Source organism: Phoxinus phoxinus (genome assembly GCF_949152265.1).
Source record: "Phoxinus phoxinus genome assembly, chromosome: 17".
Taxonomy (NCBI): Eukaryota; Metazoa; Chordata; class Actinopteri; order Cypriniformes; family Leuciscidae; genus Phoxinus; species Phoxinus phoxinus.
This window is the reverse complement of record NC_136892.1, coordinates 13763063-13783008: the sequence shown is the minus strand read 5'-3', so window position 1 is coordinate 13783008 and position 19946 is coordinate 13763063. Positions and strand designations below refer to the sequence as shown.

Here is a 19946-nt window from a genome sequence, read left to right as displayed (position 1 = left end):
GCGGTGTAACTTGCAGATGTTGTTTATGCTCAAACAGCAACATTTCACACTAACTAAAGTTAGAAAAGTGAAATCATACTTTAGGCTACCACCCACAAAAAACAAACAAACAAAAAAAGCAACATTTTGAGCAAAAAGCTGAGAAATCACGTTTTTGTCAAAGACTAGCCTACATTCAGATGTGATTCAGAACGATGATAAAAAAAAAGATGGAGTAGATCGAGTCCATCAACACCCCTAATGCTTGCACAGTCCAAGTCCTGGGTCAACATTTCATTCAGTAAAATTAGGCAGTTTTGATTATATACTGTTTATTGTTGATGATCGCGTTATTTTACATATGCTTATGATTACTCATGTTATCGCTTGTTTCTGCATCTTCCTCGCATGTTTTTATCAGGAGATTTTTTAGATCTTTCAGAAGATGCGTTACAGCGCCCCCTAGTCTTTAACAGTGGAAACACGGAAAGCCAGAAAATTCCGTCAATGGTAATGAAAGAGTTAAATGTGAATATGGCTTGCCATAGAGTATGAGCAAGGGGGGTCAAGGCGGTCTGTCTATTTTCGAAGCGGCTGTCGGTGTCGGGCTATTTCTCTCAGGCCGGTGACAGGGCTATAGATTGCAGTGAGCACTCACTGAGGTCAGGTGGCTGTAAGCACAGCATAAATCCCTGCATTTTACTTTGATTTAACCCTCATCATTCTCTCCACTTTGTGACAAACCCTTCCCTCGCAGGTCAAAATGACCCGAAGCCCTAAAATTATACTTTTTTTTTTTTGTCCAGAAAGCTTATTCCATTTCATTTCGTTTTTTTATGCAATTTTTTTGGAGATATTTACTATTATTTTTTTTATTTACCTTTAAATTCCTAGATTTTATCAATAGATACAAATTTAAGCACATTCTTTTAACTTAAATTCAAAATACAATTTCATGCATAGCCGTTTTAATTCAGCTCAAAATATCATACATTAGGTGTCTCTGCCGACCTCTTGTGGGAAAAAAATATGATAATGATTCATGACTCTAGTCACTAGATGGCCTTATAGCTCTATAAGGATCAAATGAACTGTTCTACTGGATCCTAAAGACAGTTTCATTCAGTTTTTTTCCAACAGTATTCATTCAGATATCTATTTAGACATTATAAATTAATTAAATCGTTATTTTAATTCTGAATAAAAAATAAAATGCTGTTAATTTCACCATTTATTTTGCATGTGTGTGTGTGTGTGTGGTAGGGTTGGTGTTCTGCATTGTACATGTGTTAAAATATAACCACTTCATATCTGTGAGCATTCTGCATTGTGACTAATTGATTTTTATTAGGAATTCAATCCATTGTTTTTTTAATATGTACCCCCATTCACTTGAATTGAACTCCTAAGTGGACTAAAAAATCCTAGAGACTACATTTGGTAGGTCTGAGGAGATTTTTATGATTCTTCTTTGATAAAAGGTCCTCAGTTTTTAAAGTGTAGCAAGAATCAGTTCAACATTATTAACTATGTCCTGAACACTATGAATACCACCATACAAGTAAAACATTAAGATTAATACAGGGTTCCCACTCTTTTTGACCAATAGATCTCTATTACTTTCCTTGTCATTCATGATTACTGGATAATGATTATTATTTTATAGAGACTGGACTCACAAAGACCAATTTCTATTTATATATTCATTACAAACTTTGTACGAAAATTTACTTACCATGACATTTTAAGATTTGTAATTTCTTTAGACATCATACTTTTAAAATAAAAATTGAAGTGTTCTGGGCTTTTTTTTTTTAGGACCGTGGGAACCTGGTCATAAAATACCCCCTCCTCCATAATACAAAAAAATACTTTGTGAATTTGAAATCTTCTTTAATTGTCACAGTTTAAGCACAATAAAAAGATAAAATATTTTTCCAGTCTTACAACAAACAGAAAGACACATTTCAGTTTTCTTTCTTTTCTGCACTGTACAACAAACAGCCTTACAAACAACTCTAAATACATACTCCGTGAGCATGCTTCCAGAATACAAACCACAGTTTAAAAAAAAAAGTAAAACAATAATAAAAAGTGCATATTAAAATACCCCATGTCTCTTTTTTGTTGTCCCTTTAATAAAACAGAAAATGCTGAAGAAAGAAACTGCAGTGAAAACAGACCAGAAATACACACACGCCCATGTTTAAGTATACATATCATACACATCCACAAAATATACATACGCGCACTGAGGCCCATAAACTCTACATTCTACGAGTACCACAGAACGGATCCATTTCTCATTAAACCAACATGCATACACATATTAATCTCACATCTGTAATAATTTTACACTCACAATTACATGTCATTCTTTTCTGTATGTATTTAAACACACTCATCTATGGCTCTCCTTCAATCCCCAACACGCACACATATACTCACACACACCTCCAGAATCCAATTCAGCAGAGAACATTGTGGTTTTCGTTCATAGACTGACAGGTAAAGGATGAAGTGGTAATGTACTACCATAGTATGCAAAGAGCGACCTGATAGACACTGTGCAAAAAAGTATATCAGTCACAGCACTTCATTGTTCCTACAGAGCAGCAATTTTTCTACTCAAATGATGGGTCAGGATTACACGATTCCTATTTTTTGAGCCATCAATCCCACAAAAAAAAACATTCAAATCACATTGTGCTCTAAAATGTCCACATTTTGTTGATTTCCGGTTGGATAAGGCCCACTGAGGTATGCGTGGCAAGTTAAACGGATAGTTCATCCAAAAAAATTACAATTCTGTCAACGTATGGCGAAACATTTTTCCACAGAAGAAAGTCATACAGGTCTGTATTGACAGTAAATGTTGGCAGAATTATCCTGTTTGGATGAACTATCCCTTTAATCACAAATTCACTCTTGCACTCACAAACATACACTCACACATACAGAATAAAAGTCACATAGTGTGGTAAGGGTTAACAGTTCGTTTCTTCAGCCTCTGCAGGGGATGCGTCCTCCCATACTGTTGGCGTGTAGCCACGGGTATCGAGGCAGGAGCAGGTAACGGGGCGTAACCGGCCTCCTCCTGTGCATTATCCTCCCTCCAACATTGATTGGAGGGTGAGGAGAGTGGCAGTGGCATGGGCATGACATCACAGTCACTATACTCCGCCTCTTCAGTCTCATCATTATTCTCTTCGTGTCCGGGCGAATGAGATCCAGTGGACGAAGCAGGAGAGGCGGAGGAGGAAGGGAGAGCAGGAGTGCAACGGGGCAAAACACGCTTCTTTTTTGAGGTATCGTCACTGTACGAGTGGGGCCGTGGCTTGTTGGTGGGAGCAGGGAGTAAGGCGGGAATCAAGTCGAGCTCGTTCAGGTCAAAGGTCGAGAGCTCCAACGACCCAAGCTTGGCCAACGAGGCCGAGCGCTTCATCATTGAGGGTGGGGTCAGTCCAGCCTGCCGGATCCGAGCCTCCACCTCTTTGGTCCTCTCTCGCGTCGCCCGGCCCTTTCTATGCTCCCTCCGTGACCAAGGCTGGCTGAGCCTCCTGTCCGAGCAGCCACTTACCTGCCAGAGGAACGCCCCAAGCTCTTTCAGGGTCTCCCAGGTTTCTCTCATGTCCTTTGGACAGTGCACCAGGGGACAGTCAGAGTCAGTGTAACTCTCCTGCTCGGTGATCCCCTCAAGCTGGAGAAGCACACCTGGAGAAGAGCTAGATGAATCGGAATGGCTTTGTCTGGAGTGCGTGAGGTCGGTGTTCCTGTGCTCTCCCTCCCTGAGTCGTCTCTCACTTTCGCTTCCTGTTCGGTCCTCTTCGGCCGAAACACTCTCGTCTTTCTCCATCTTGTCCGCGTTGTTCTGAGGCTGGTGATGGTGTGTTGACACAGTGCTTGGATCAGGTGTGAGGTGTGTGTGGGTTGAGGTCTCCTCAGTTCTCTCTCTGCTGCTGGTGTTGACGGGGGAGTGTCGCGAGGGACATGCGGGGACCGAGGACACCGGTGCCACTGGCGAGACCACCTGCTTGATCTTCTGCTCAAGCTCCCTGGTGGCTCGCCGCACGGTGCCCTCTGGCCAGTCTTTCCCATGCTCCACCTTCTCAGTCTCAGCTTCTGCTGATGTGAACTCCTCTTCCTCACTGCTGCTACTGGAAACAGGTTGGCTGGTAGGAAGGGGGGGAGGGGTTACGCTGTGCTGTATGGACTCCATTTCTGAAACTATGTTATGGACTGTAACACTGCAGCTCTCCTGTAGCAGAAACACAGGAGCATGGGGTGGTCAGTTGTATTGAATATCTATGTCCATTACTTTGTGATTTAAAGGTGAAGTGTAACATTTTGTGCCTCCAGCAGAATTGTAAAAATAAGTAGATAAAATGTGAACAATGCTTGCCCGTGCTAAACCTTGATACTAGGGTGCTAGTAAACCTTAATTGCTATGGCATTCTGGGTGGTGGAATAAATTCATGGACCCATATAAAAAATAAAAAAAACATGTGACTTTTGTGTCAACTAGTCATGTGACTGAGGAGTTAGCTTAGAGAATAAAAGAAAACATGTTTCTCTGGTCATTCTAAAATGTGGGAGCCAAAACCTGACAGATGACTGGCTACCATTACTGAACCATCAAGTGAATGTAATAAAAGAGCCACAGTGGCTTTCCAGTCATTCCAACTTCCATTTGCATTAATATTTTGCACCAATTTCCCCAGAAGAGACAATTTTGTTCTTTTGAACACATCGGATGGAAACGCTGCTTTATTCCCAAGTTGTTTTTGGGACTTTCAGATTTGTGATATAAATTAAATTTACAACTGGGATGGAAACAGCTGCTGTTAGAACTGTTCAGTTAGTCAATATACGATTGGTGTTCTTTTAGTGTAAACGGGAACATGGAACTGGAATGGGTAAAAGCATTTTAAATGTCACAAAATGACACACTTCACCTTTCACTCTACGTGTGCATAAAACTCCAATGCACCTTCAGCAGATTAATCAACACCATGACAGATGAATGATCCCATGCAACATTTCTCATCAACGGTGGGTGGCAGTGTGGGGCATGAGACTTCACTCAAACATGGTTATGGTGAGACACGATATGAGAACGGATCCTGATTTTAATAAAGTTTGACACTTACTCTCTGGAACGTTATTGCCTTGCTGCAGGACGATAACATAATATTAAGACAGATACATTCAAAGATTTGTCCAGCTATCTAAATAAGCATTTTTTTTAAGTAATTCATAGAGATTTATTTATTTCATTGATGGTTAACACTGTGCTTTTGTTTTTTTCTGCAAGTAAGAAATTAATTAAACTTAAAATTATAGAAATTATAGAAAGGTAGCACATTAATGCATCATTATACTTTAAAGTAGCGGAAAAAGGTTATACTTTTAACGGAAAAGCTCCCCCCAAATGAAAATTCAGTCATCATTTACTCACCCTGTCGTTCCAAACCTGGAAAACTTTCCCCTCTGACTTTCATTTTATGACCCGTATTTAAAACATCTTTACTTGTGTCCCACAGAAGAAAGCAAGACGTACAGGTTCGGAATGACATGAGGGCGAGAAAACGGTGACAGAATTTTTCAATACTAATACGGGAAGTTTCAAACACTCCACAATCCCACCATTCTTCATTAACCCTTACCTTTTTCTGTTCCTCCTCTTTAATAGGGTTGTCAGGAAGTAACCGTTTGGTCTCTACGCTCGGACTTTTGTCCCGGGGTGCCTGCTGCGACGCCTGCTCAGAAGCCCCGCGGATTTGACCCTCCTGAGAAAGGCCCTGGAACTTCTCTCTGGCACTGAAGAAGTCAATGCGGTCTGTGCTTAGAGTGGAGGGAGGGGTGGTAGATGTGGCACTGGGGTGGTGGTCTTCATCACTGCTGTGACTTAACCCCGCGCAGTCCGTCTCCGCGTTAGGCACTTGCTGGCTGAGATCCTGCAGCCCTGAGGAGTCCGGGGCCTCTGTGCATGGCTCAGGAGTCCTACTCCTAACGTTTATAGATAAGAGGACCTTTGGACTAGACTTCTCCAAAGGCACAAGATTGGACACCTCAGGCTGCTCAGGCAGTACTTGATTGGCCTTTGCATCTGAGAGAAGCCTGGGGGACGAGGGTGGGTGATGTACAGCGGCGGGTGGATGAGGACGACCCAGCGAGACCGTCTCAGTTACAGTCACAGAGGTGACATCAGACCTGGCCTCTGGGACTACAGTGGCAGCCCTGGGTCTTGGGAAGAAGGGGGTCTCTGTGGGTTCATGGGGGTTGTCGTCTGGGTTCCCCAGGCCGTTGTAAAAGTGAGTATCTGACCAGGGTGTCGCACCAGGCGCCGCCTGCTCTTTAACTCCAGTGGGTGTGAGAGTCTGCAGTAGCTCCTGTATCGAGGGTGACGTCTGGCCGAAGGTCTGGTTACGGGAATTGGAGCGTCCGAGAGACTGTGCAGCAGTGGCTTTACAGAGCGGCTCGTGGTGGTCCGACAGATCACTATCCGAGTGAGAACGCCACAACTTATTGTGTCTCTGTTTGCTAGTATGGAGAAAAGAAAAAGGTAGAGTAAACAAAACATGCAGGGAGTGGCAATAACCAATACAATCAAAAGGAGGCATTAGTTTATGAAACTAACCGTCAGTGGAGCAATGTATAAAAGAACTAGAGGCGTCCAATACAATTTGGTGGCTGATATATTATTTGACAATAAATATGGAAAACTTACAGAAGATAATTCTAATTGATAAAGTGTGACTGTATAGTTGCTTGCTGTTTTGGTTTTTGTCGTAACATAACCTAAACAGTCTCATGTGTCAATATGCATGTGTGTACACAGTTCGTAAGCATGAGTTGAAAGAATACCATGTTTTTAGCCTAGTTGACATCACACGAGATCTAAGCAAAGTGTTACGTTGTGTTTGGGCAAGTTTGAGTGAGATCATCTGCTGTAAGTAGCAACATGCCATTTTCATATTCTGTGTGTTTCACACTGCACGAACAGTTGATTATCGGTCACTGTAGTTAATCCAGAAATTCCAGTGCATATTTTGCTAAAAAATATGATGCCGTTTTTGAAGCAAAATACTAATGAATTATAACAGTCCCGCAGAAGAGCAACGAGACACTCGCAGCACATTTGTCTTATTTCACACCCTCTGCTCTAATCAGATGAGCGACTATTGACTGTGACAGCACATTATTTACACACAGTACACATGACAGCTTGCGGTATCAGACAAAAGAAATGTCAACTATGGTATAAATAACTACCAAAAATTCATTGGCAGTTTTGTTCATCCCATACCATGGAAAACAGGATTTTTTTCTGGCTCTGCTAAAATAAAAGAGTATGCATTAATAGACATACTACTGTTTAAAAGTTTGGGGTCGGTCGGAAAGAATGTTTTTGAAATAAGTCTCTTGTGCTCACCAAAGCGGCATGTATTTGATCAAAAACACAGTAGAAGAAGTATTATTGTGAAATATTTTTACAATTTAAAATGATTGTGTTCTATTTTAATGTATTTTAATCCTGTGATGCAAAGCTGAATTTTAAGCAGCCATTTCTAGTCTTCAGTCAGTGTCACGTGATCCTTCAAAAATCATTAATATGCTGTTTTCTTTCTTCCTTCCTCTTTTACTTCTTCTTGATTTTCAATGTTTAAGACAGTTGTCCTTCTTAATATTTTTGTGGAAACCGTGATGCGTTTATTCAGGATTCTTTGAATAATAAAAAGTTTAGAAGAACAGCATTGATTTAAAATAGAAATCTTTTGTAACATTTTAAATGTCTTACTGTCACATTTTTTAAAATCAATTTAACACCCTTGCTGAATAAAATAATGTAATTCTTAAAAACAACAACTTTTGAACGGTAGTGTACTTTAAGTTTCATAAACCCAGATCATTTATGAAAACTAAGCTGCTAAAATGGGTCAGTCTGAAATAGTTGTTTTTTACATATTAATGTTACGATTTTAAAATGAACATGCGACCACCTAGTCGACTACATTTACACATTCAGTATTCAGCAAAATGTGTATAATATGGATCCATCTTTGGATTGAGTGGTTTTGTCAGACCTTAAAAAAAATGTGAATAACCCCATTCAGTAATTTTACAGGAAGTGCAAAGTGCATTGTGTTGCAAATGCATACCCAACCACACATGCACAAACCTACAATCTTTGAGACGCAAGCACACGTTCAAAGACGCACAAGTTACTAAGTGGAATGTGGTCGAACAGCCACTGTAACTTCTCAGAGAATACAATCAGAGCCCTATAATCAACTGTGTAAAGAACAGTGTCATTAACATGGAGGTGAACATGTCTACGGTCATTTAAGTGAGTGGCATACTTACATGTTTAAATAATTGAATGCACACAGACATTTCCGTCTATTCACAAACTTTCAAATGACATATTTACCTTGCCACCAGGATTCCCTGATACTCTTCCAGCTGTCTCATGAACGATGGGTTGGGTTTGGTGACGGCCCGCCGCTCTTTAACATACTCAAAGGCCTGCTGCAGGTCCCATCCGTACTCCTTCATGGCATATGCGATCACAGTGGAGGCCGAACGACTGACGCCCATCTTGCAATGCACCAGACACTTCGCCCCTGCTTTCCTGTAGGTATCAGATTAGTCTTGTGTTAAAAAAAAAAATGGATGTAGTGCTGATAGCCCATTTTAGTAAAGAAAAACTAAAACATAAGTTAACAATGAATTTGAATTTAGACTTTATCTGAAACCAAGGAGGAGAAAGAAACAAAGAGACTTTGAACCTAAAACTACCATTCATTTATACAAATGCTGTGCTCACATTATATCAGAATGACCGTCATTTCGAGTTTCTGACTGAAAACTGTTCATACATTGTCAAACCGGAGTCAGAAAATTCTGACTTCTTTTATCCTTATCATTTTTCTGGCTGTTATTTGATTTCTAAGTTCTTATTCATTTGGATTGTGAGCATTTGTATTATTCATTTGTTTCCTTGTATAAAATTGTTGAAATTGTTGAAAAGAAAATTGTGATTGTGTCGTCATTTAAAAAAATGTCAGCAATTGCAACAGTAATAGCTAGTAATAGACACCTCAACATATTTTTATATGCCATTTTATTATAGACAGTGTTACAACGTGTGCCATTTTGTTCTATTTTTCACGTACATATAAAGGAAGTAATTAGGGTTGCACAATATACTGTATTGAAAAATGCTTCCTCAATGTTACATTTTTCATACTTTGCAATGTTGTGATAGATAAATTAACTTGTAAACAATTATTTTATAATAATTGTATTATAAATTATTTTATAAAAAATTTTATAATTTTTTTTTATATATATATATATATTTTTTTTTTAGATTTTGAATTTCAATGTTGTATTAATATTGAATATAATAATGATTACAATAATTTTATTAGTTATCAGTTATATTTTATCAGTATCATCCAGATGTTTTATTTACGGTAGTTATATCCCTAGAATAATGTAGTGATAAAGTACATTTAGTTAATTTCTCCGATTACTCAGGGTTTTCAACTCACAATTGTGGTAATTCTGACATATCAAACGTAGCAGAAGTAGTTTGAAACAACTTTATAACAATGACAGCTAGAACAGCAGTGCAAAGTGCTCCAAAGTGAGCATAAGGAGGTTATTCCCACTCACTTGGCTCGAGAAATGAACTTGTAAGTGTCATTCCAGTAAGCCAGCAAGTCTGTGACCTCTTCATCGTAAACCCGGATATTGTGGTACTCAAATAGCCCTGGAAAGAAGTTATCGATCTCCCGCGTCACATTAAGGATATATTGCACCCTGATGGTAAACACAAAGACATAAATGAAAATCTGTATAATCATTAACGCCAGGAACAGATTTCAAAGTGAATATAAAAGATAACAGGTTTATGGCTAAAACATCAAAGTAGCTTCTATTGCAGGCATGAGAGTGCTTTCAGAGACGAGGATATCAACAAAACTCACCCGCTGTTTTGTAGTTCTTCCAGATTTGATGCATTCCATTCAGAACCCTATAATTATGTACAATTCAAAAATGACTGATGGTACAACTTAACTGAAATGTATGCTTAAAATGTGTGGGTGACATCACTCTCACCAGGTAAACATGCTCAAAAATCTCTGTGGGCCTGTCCATCTGTCCCAAGATGACGATCATCTCATTATCAATGTACTCCTTAAACTCCCGTAGGTTACACACCATCTGCATCTCCAGCTCCGTGCGGATCTAAACAGGAGTGTGTGTGTGCAGGTACAGCGTGAGCTGAGTACACGTGAGAAGATTCTACAGAATTAATAAAGTCATCCAGGAAGTGATTTTTACGATGTGTATTTGCATCATACATCTTTTGAGGTGACGTTCTCAAGGTCCTTCTGCATCATGATCTCTCTCAAGCGATTCTTGATGAGTCTCTCTGTTCTTTCTCGCTCAGTTGGCCTGAAAACACACACACAAATAAAACTTTCACAGTTCTGTTAAAGCTTCAATACCACTAAAAAAAATGTAAATAAATAAACGGTTTTGTTTAAACCTAACAAGCATCCACAAATTTGCAGGCCAATTATATGATTAATGAATGATATTTAGAGAAAGTGTCTTATTTTAAAGAGCCTCAATTATGCCTCGAATTTTCTTGGAAGGTCTCCCCCAATAGAATTTCATGCATCCAGGGTAAAAAAAACACTTTAATATTATTTTAATATACATTGCAGTATCACCTCTTTTCTCACAGTGTCTGAAATTCAATCAAGGATTCAGTCTCTCTATACCCCTCCTTTTCAAAAGCCTGCTCTGCTCTGATTGGTCAGATTGCACAATCTGTAGTGATTAGTCTGCTGCTTACAGTGTGTGTCAGAAACAAAACACCCATTACTATAAATTAAATTTCAGCTCCAGAGGCTTCCTCAGCACCTGATATGAACAGTAACAATGGCGTTGGTTTTAGCGTATCAATTCAAGCCCGAGTACAATAATGAAACATTGTCGAGCACTTTAATCTTTAAAACTTTGCAGACCTTTTACAAATCACAATCAGCTCTATTACACACGGCATGAAAGGTAGTATTCGAAAAAGCATAACAGGACACATAAAAAAAAAATATATGAAGTCAAAACTGGCTTCAATTCGCTCAAATTGCAGGACCACTGACAAATTAGTACTCACACATCAGAGAAGAGCACAGGCGAGTCTGCGCGGTGGGACTGCACGTCCTGCATGGCGTTCCACTCGTTGATGCGGGACTGATCTGAGGACATCTGGCTCTGGTAGTAGCTCACCCAGGTCAGGAAGAGGCTGCCTGGGAAGTAGTTATGACAGCGGGCCACTTCACAGGCCTTATGAAGAGACTGCAGGGCTGACCTGAGAAAAAGAGGTGCTCCATATCAAAACATGCAAACACCATATCAAGGTTGGACTGATACCAAACATCTTTCTTAGGTACAATAATAGCCCAGTTTTGATATTAATCAAAACCTTAAGTAAAAAATTAGGGCAAAGTGATTCAATAAATCAATATTAATGTCTAAGCACTCATATTAATCATTTGACTTTTTTCAAAATATATAATGTATAATTTAATCATACAGTAATCTATTTATAAATTAGATTTTCATAAAAAGGAACTGTATGCTCATCTAATTAATGAAATATATAACAAAAAATTAATTAAAAATATGTTAGCGGAACACAATTCTGCCATAAAATGACCAATTGAGGCCAATTGACTATTTTTGTAAAATATCTAACTATATTTGAATGAATCAGTTATCATGTCAAATTCAGTAAATGTGTTAAAAATAGTGGAACAAAATTTCGTCAACTGAAAAAAAAAAAGAAAAGAAAAAAAAGTGACATTTAATTTGCGTTTAATTTCCTGCAAACAATGTGGATAAGCTACAAGCAAACATGTCAGCTGTGTGGACAATATTGATTTCTCGATTTTAATTCATCTTCATTTTGGTGAACTGATGTTGATTACTATTATGCAAAAACAAAATGTTACTAAACACTATTTGTAGTGCACATTTCATCCAATAAACACAATCATCTTTGTGCTTTGTTACTTTTAATATGGAACAAAGTCTCTGCTTTCAAATTCGGTCAATTATATCAAATTCAAACAATAAATGTCTTTTTGGTGCTCTTTAATGTGACGTGACAGATCGCTCTCACGTGCACGCGCACGTGAACTAATCATTTCTTCCTCTTTACTACTAGTTACAGCACGAAATAAATATGAAAGCCTAAATGTAAATTTCACTGTTTCGGTTACAAAAACTAATTTCAGTGCATCACTACTTGAAACTATTTTTAATGAATCTCAAGAAGAAAAGAAAAGCACCCACCACATGGCTTGGACTGAGACTGGCTTGAATATGTGTATCCTATTATCTGTAGACACACTGAAACCCCTGTGAAGAAAACAGAGGGGTGAAACACTATCTGAGCAACCTACAGTACAGGAGAATCAGAAGTGCATCTGCCAGTATTTAACAGATATGCCACACCTACCCGTCACCATCCAGGTGGATCCGTGTGTCACTCCACAGAGGAAGCACCATGCCTATGGAAAAGGAACTGCAACACCCCCCAAAAATTACTTATTTGCTGTTAAAACATTTGATTGGTTTAAGTTAACAGTACAAGCAGCAGCACACACAGACCTGTCGGAAGGGCTGAAGTCCATGCCCAGCACCACGCTCTCTTCTGTGTCCTGTCTCCCATTAGTGGAGACCACCACCATGTAGCGGGTGCACTGGGGGAAGGTGCTCTCCAACCGCACAGCCTGTAGGGAAGGCAGAGAGGCCATTCAGAAAAACATTGTATCAATATATTAGTCTTTTAGCAGAACTTTTTGTAACACTTTTATTAAGCAAGGATGCATTAAATTGATGAAAAAAGGACAGTAAAGACATTTATAATGTTCCAAAACATTTCAATAAACAAACATTTTTTCCACAGTTGAAACAAAAATAACAATAGAACATGTGACACTGAAGACTGGAGATTTGACTGCTGAAAATTCAGCTTTGCCACATCACAGGAATACATGACATTCTAAAATCCATTCAAATGGAAAACGGTTATTTTAAATTACCATAATATTTCACTATATTACAGCTCTTACTGTATTTTTGTATAATAGAGTTAGATAAGAGACTTCTGCATTAGAGACTTCTTTCAAAAACATTTCAAAATCTTACCGAACCCAAACTTTTGATAGTGTGTATATTTTTTATTTTGTGTTTTACTACCATCTTGAATTAATTTAACTTATACTGTAATGTTTTGTAGTGTTGTCATCGCATGAAAGTTGTAAGCTGTCAACCGCACAGCCTGCATCGAAAACAATATTTTAGATAAGACTTTTAGCTTTTTATTATGATTTACATCTTCCCGTCTTCGATTCCACTAAAGTTGCTGCAATGCATTTTGGTATTTGAATTATCTATAAAGTATTCATGCAGTGTGGCTTGATGTTTTCCAAAACTTTATTGCCTACATGGGCAACTCACTAGGTTTTGGTAGAGAGCTAGCAACTGTGTGTGAGATTGTGTGTGGATCTCACCAGACGGATGTTGTCCTCTGGCCGCAGTAAAGTGAACATGGTCTGCAGGTGCTGCTGAAGGTCCCCTGTACAAAAAGAGTAAATCATTCATTAATAATAAATGGCCATATGCTTTTTATTTCCTTGTTTGCATGTGTTTTCTACTGGATGCCCATACCTGCATGTTTGCTGCGCTGTCCTGTAATTCTGGAGGAGCAGGATGAGGAAGAGGAGCCATTCCCCCGTGGAAGAAAAAGGGCGGCACCTTTCACTGTTAGAAAGCTCTCACTGATGCTGAGGACGGAGAAAGAGACAGAAATTAAGATCATGTGTATTTTTTTGAATGTGAATACACTACTGTTCAAAAAAAAAAAAAAAAACTTTATTCAGCAAGCAAATGTTTCTTGAGCACCCAATCAGTATATGAAAATGATTTCTGAAGGAGTGTGTACTCCTAAATAAGTTAATGAAAATGAGTGAGTGAATTTGGACACTAATGGCCCAGGTATACTTAGTTTTTTACATTCCCATCCGTTTTGCGCAGAGTTGAGTGCATGTGCCTCTGGCCGTGAGCACGGAAAGACGCGTTCGGCGCGTGCGCACTATCTAGTGGACTTTATTTTCAAGTGCTCAAATCACTTGCACACGTGCTGTTGTTCCCACACCGTCCGCACAGACACTAAAATTGGGCTGCACGCGTACAGTGTGCACGGATGTCCACGGATCTCGGAAACAATGTGCGGACCGTGCAGAACCCGGATACCTTTGCGCCTGAAGTGCTGCAGATGGGAGACTCTCTTCTAGTGAGATGTGGGGATTTATTAGGCCCAATTCTCACTTTGAATGGGTTTTCTCTAGTATCTAGCCATTGAATTAACATAGTTTGTAAATTCGTTATTTAGGTGCATCATGGGATTGAATGAGTACACTAATTCAATTGATAATATCCATTATGGTTTCGGACACCACTACAAATGGCTGTCCCCTTAAAATGTCCATTAATGGGGTTTTTTTTCTCCCATTATTTCATCCATCAGGTGAAAATCATAAGTCTAACTGGTTACTGCGTGATTTGTACATGTACATTTCTGAAATCCATTACTTGGACACAGTCGCCTCTGATAACAGATCACTCTAAACTGTAATAGAAACACATGCATTTTCTGTAAAGCTGCTTTGAAACTATGTATTGTGAAAAACTCTATACAAATAAATGTGAATTTAATTTAATTGAACTTAAGTACTTGAGCGCGCTCCTGGGATGTGTGTCAAGACTTTATGGGTGGAATACAATGGACTTATTGAACAATGTTTCTCTCTTTTTCACTTCCTTACAACGGCAGAAAGCTGGTTTAGCTCTAATTAATCACAATGAATAGCACAATAAATGGCAAAGGATGCACAATATTCCTCATGTATATTATTCCTTCCCAAGGCATATGGGAAAAAAAGGGCAGAGGCCTGGTTGATATACGTTAGTCGTGAGTTGAAACTTGCGATTATGGTAATAGTGTGTCATTTACAAAACACGCTCAAAGCAGTTGACCAATCACAACACCCTGGTCCAGCCGACCAATCAGAGCACACAGCAATTTTTGAAAGAAAGTGCTTCATAGAGAGAGCGTTAAAGACAGCCTGGGAGAAGTAAAAATGCAAAAAATGTTAAATATATGAAGAATAAGGTGTCTTTGAACATTCAAGCGTGAAAACCTATAGTAAACCCCAAAAACAAAATCGAGACTTTGTAAAAGGGCATAACGTGGCCTCTTTAAATAATGTGGGTGCGGGTTACCTTCTGACATTTTAAATACTATTTGCCGGCACTAAAAAAATGTATTTCATTTTTAAATTAGCCATCATAACTGTGTCTATCAGGTGAAAGAAACACTGTTATTTCTATATTTTCTATGAATGTCTCTGATGCGTTTTAAATCCTGAGTGGAACATGAGACACTGAGTTTAGTAGGGAATATGGGAGGACTCCTTTTTGAAGGCATTAGCTCACACACCGAACTCTCTGTCCAGGACGCAAACAAGAACACTCTGTTCCCCATCACTGCGACAGCTGGGGGATCTGTGTGTGCGAGTTTCTGTTCTTTGAATAATACCAAGCAACATATCTCCTTCCAATCAATGACATTCAGACTATGCAGACTGTAAAACAAGAGCGAGTGTGAATAGCGGAGAGAGCAGAGAAGTGAGAGAAGCACAGATTCATTTGTGCGTCTGCTTTTGAGTCATGTGCATAACCATATGTCTTTTTATGAGGGTGTTATTGTGTGTCGGCTCAAAAGCGTGAGAATGAAGTATTATGGGAGTGTGTACATGTGACTGTGTGTGTCTATTGTCTTCAATGATCTGTTGTTAATCATGAACCTGTTACTTTATTTTTTTATTACTACAATAAAGGAGCGTTTCTAATAGGATTTTATTGTAGCATATTTGGGCCTAAGAGCTTTCTAAATAAAAATAAATAATACATTCTGTGCTCTAAATGTTTCTGTGCAACAAAAATTTATTTTAAACAAAAGTTTGTATGAACAACTAGTCAGTAATTTGAACGATTTAAAGGGAAATTTTACACTTCACAATAAGGTTTCATTTGTTAACTACATTAGTTAAAGGTGCATTAAGCAACTTTTCATGTTAAAAATACCCGTTTTCTAACCCATACATGCTTAAACAATTGCCTGATGGGCTGAATGAGCCCTTCTCTGATCACTGAGATTGTCTCTATAATCCTGTAAAGTAAAATAAATAAGAGGGATTCGGGCCGGAATTTCAGACTGGGCGTGACGTCATGCGCGTTCACGGCACGCTCACATAGCTATGTCTGGCAGGTTTGTGTATTCGCCGGCATTCTCCGTAGAAGATGGATTGTAAGAGACCTGCTTGTAGTTCATTTCAAACACCAACGCAAACTCCACGTAAGATAAAAAAAAGAAAACTTTTGTCTAGTGCGTGCACATCTCTGGCTGCAGTTTCGCTTGCCGCCAGAGGTGGCATAGTTCTGCAAAAACTCAGAATCGTGCGCTATGCACCTTTAACATGCTCAATAAACATATTGTTAGATTATGTTAGTCAATGTATTAACTAATGTTAACAAAAATTCATTGTTGTAATGTGCTACCGTTATTTACTATATCATTATTTATGCACCGACGTCAGTTTATGATAGTTTTACGATACACTGCAAGTCATACAGTGTGATTAACAGATCAAAATTAAAGTCGCTATTCAGGTCCCCTTCATTGTAGCTCTTAGATCTCATCTGCACTTTCACATATTCACACTCTCTGTGTGACATGCACACCCTGTTCAAATACAACAAACATGCGGACAGCAGAGTTTTCTAACGTATTGTAACGAGTGGATCAGATTATCATAGAGGAAAAAAAAAAAATTGGGCAGTCAAGAAGATAACCAGAAGTTCAACTTATGACATTTTGATGAAAAATTATGAGGTAAAAATAAAATGTATTACTTGCACAAACTTAAGCCTAAAGTATACTTCAGTTTTTACATGAACTAACAGTAGCGCAGAGTTATTCAAACGGCGGACCGCGGGACAATTGCGCCATTTTACCGTTTTTAAGCTGTTTTGGCTCTCTGGGCCCTACATTCTCATCTTGGATGACTATTTTGAGTGTTTAGGATTTTTTTTCTTTTAAAAAGTGTACTATGGTCTGCCTTGATGGAAATGTATAACTGTTCCAAAAAAATATTTTCTGCACTTCCGCTGGGAAGAAAATATATAGACCGGACCTCTTGGCACTTTAATTGAATACCCCTGGATGAATCAATCCCAATAAAATCATTTAGAAAATAAATCATGACTTGATATTTCTGATTGTTCATCACACAAATGTGTGGCTTCTGAAAACTGGAATAAATGTTTTTTTGTGATTCATAGACGAAAAAGGTATAGCCTACAGGTTTGGAACGACATGAGGGTGAATTAATAATGACATTTCATTTCTAGGTGATTTATTCCTTCAAGTTTTACTAACCTTTCTAATATATACATTTTTAACATTGGTTTCAAAAAGTACACTAAAGCCCTATTCGGACAGGACTAGTATGAATTACAATTCTTATCACCCGACGTCTGTGTTTATCTCTGTGTTTATTACAGAGGTGGAATTGTGTGTTTTCTAAAGGTGGGCATTACAGAAGGTCATCTGCTGCGCTTGCATGCATCACATATGAAGTATAGGATTTTTTAATGAATTATTTATCGATCTTTTATTTATTATTAAAACCCTATTTAAATAAACTTCATATAAGTTTATAAAAGTAGCTGTTTATAATGAACCACATAAGTGAGCAGAAATGTGGGCAGTCTTTGCAGCTTAATAAATCTATTTATTAGTTTTAACATTTTATTTGGTTGGACACCATGCTGAAATGGAATGAAAGTATGCGGAAGATTGACGCACAAATGGTAGCTCAGGTATATAAAAAAATAAGAGGGGAAGCGTTAAGTATAATACCATATCGGCAATCACAGAGATTCGTAATTCGGACGGGATTCGATTTCTCAGAGGACCATTGAGTTTCCCAAAAAACAGTAGGTAATTTGCGCTGAAATTTTCACAGAAGTTGTGTGAGAAAAACAGACATGGCATATTCAGGGATTAAAGTCACAAAGTACGTTTGAGAAACACACATTTCTCTAATGTCCACCTCGATTTGGACATAATAACCTGCAGTTAAGAGCAATCTGAGTCGATTCAACAAGGAAGTTCCCAGTTAACTCCCAAAAATCCTTCTACTTTTGAAAACATTTTACACAATGTACAAACTATTCACTGAATACCCACCACAGTAACAAACTCAGAGAAGCATACAAATAAAGTGGCAGTTTTACAGGGGTCAAGAACTGTCAAACCACACTTCAATCTACGGTCGACTGTCTCCTCGCACTGTACACTGAAATAATAACACACATGGTTTCATTCAAGCAGTGGTTTGTGTGTTACAGCAGGAAAAGGGAGGGGAAAGACAGAAAGAAGAGATGACATGCGTGTAATGCCGAACCGAACACTTCATCACTTCACCGTCTCTATTGACAGCATCAAGTTTGAGTCATTATTGAAACCAGCTGCATGGGTGTTACTCTCCACGTACATTTCTGAATCAATTTCGATTTATATGAATCAAGAGAGTCTGCGTAATCAAAAGAATGTTTCTGAGAGAGTTTGTTTATTATAAATGCTTTAAAGGGTTAGTTCACTCAAAAATGTAAATTCTGTCATTAATTATTCACCCTCATGTCTTTCCAAACCCGTACGACTTTCGTCCATCTTCGGAACACAAACGAAGATCTTTTTGGTGAAATCAGAGCTTTCTGTCCCTCCATTGACAGCTACACAACAACCACTTTGATGCTTCAAAAAGTTTATAAACAGATCGGAACACTAATCCATATGAATTGAGCAGTTAATACAAATTTTCTGAAGAGACACAATCGCTTTATATGATGAACAGATTGAATTTTGGCTTTTAGTCACATAAACACTCAACAACCAATGAAGTTCGTTCTCGCCTAAATTAAATATGTTTATCATATAAAGCAGTAAAAGCTTTTCAGAAAATTTGTACTAAACCGCTCAATTCATATTGTTTAATTTTACGATCTCTTAACATTTTGAAGCGTCAAAGTGGGACAGAAAGCTCTCAGATTTCATTAAAAAGATCTTCATTTGTGTTTCGAAGATGAACAAAGTCTTATGGGTTTGGAACGACATGAGGGTGAGTAAATGACAGAATTTGCATTTTTGTGTGAACTATCCCTTTAAAACATTCAAAAGATGTCAATGTTGTACAGTATATGTAAAGACAAAAAGGCCACATCTTAGATCACACTTTGTAACAATGCTTAATTTACACATAAATCACCGTTAAAATGTAATGATGCTTCTGCGCCGGTACAGTGCCAGATTTTCACACTTAACGAGATCGTGTGGTCTGAGGCATGCTTGAATGGAACGAACGTTCGGTTTCTGCATAATGATAAAAACGTGTGCGCGGCAAGGACTTCCTGTTTACTGAGGACAGGAAGATGGTGTGGGAGTGAGGTAAGGTGTAAAACTATACTTTGTTTGCTTTGACTGCCTCAATCGCCATGCGACACGAATACATGCATATTTAGTTAGATAAACTGAACATCCTTCATTACAGGGAGCAACAGTTAACAGTCATGACAGCAACGATAAAGAGCTCAATGGCAGGGCTCCAGCCAAAAAAATTATTCAACCGATAGGCACCAATTTTTTGTGCCCCAAAAGAATTAACATCTTTAAATTTTGTCATGTGTTGTCACATCTGCCCTCCTTTTACAGAATCATCATTTTCATCCATCTTGTGGATGTCCTGGGAATTAAG

The 19946-nt window shown here is 38.4% G+C and overlaps 1 protein-coding gene across 2 annotated transcripts in view; it reads right to left on the bottom strand.

Moving 5' to 3' along the window:
* Positions 1 to 1854: 1854 nt before the first annotated feature.
* Positions 1855 to 19946, bottom strand: part of ssh2b (slingshot protein phosphatase 2b) — a 32975-nt gene continuing 14883 nt past the window's right edge. For both annotated transcript variants that reach the window (XM_079586183.1, XM_079586182.1), the window contains 13 exons: positions 13738 to 13853; positions 13581 to 13645; positions 12676 to 12797; positions 12524 to 12589; positions 12358 to 12423; positions 11177 to 11371; positions 10356 to 10449; positions 10111 to 10239; positions 9978 to 10024; positions 9664 to 9810; positions 8414 to 8614; positions 5646 to 6522; positions 1855 to 4237 (listed from right to left, as the gene is read on the bottom strand). In XM_079586183.1, the coding sequence (XP_079442309.1) occupies positions 2948 to 4237; positions 5646 to 6522; positions 8414 to 8614; positions 9664 to 9810; positions 9978 to 10024; positions 10111 to 10239; positions 10356 to 10449; positions 11177 to 11371; positions 12358 to 12423; positions 12524 to 12589; positions 12676 to 12797; positions 13581 to 13645; positions 13738 to 13853 (3415 nt within the window). In that variant the 3' untranslated portion in view covers positions 1855 to 2947. The remainder of the gene's footprint in view (positions 4238 to 5645; positions 6523 to 8413; positions 8615 to 9663; positions 9811 to 9977; positions 10025 to 10110; positions 10240 to 10355; positions 10450 to 11176; positions 11372 to 12357; positions 12424 to 12523; positions 12590 to 12675; positions 12798 to 13580; positions 13646 to 13737; positions 13854 to 19946) is intronic.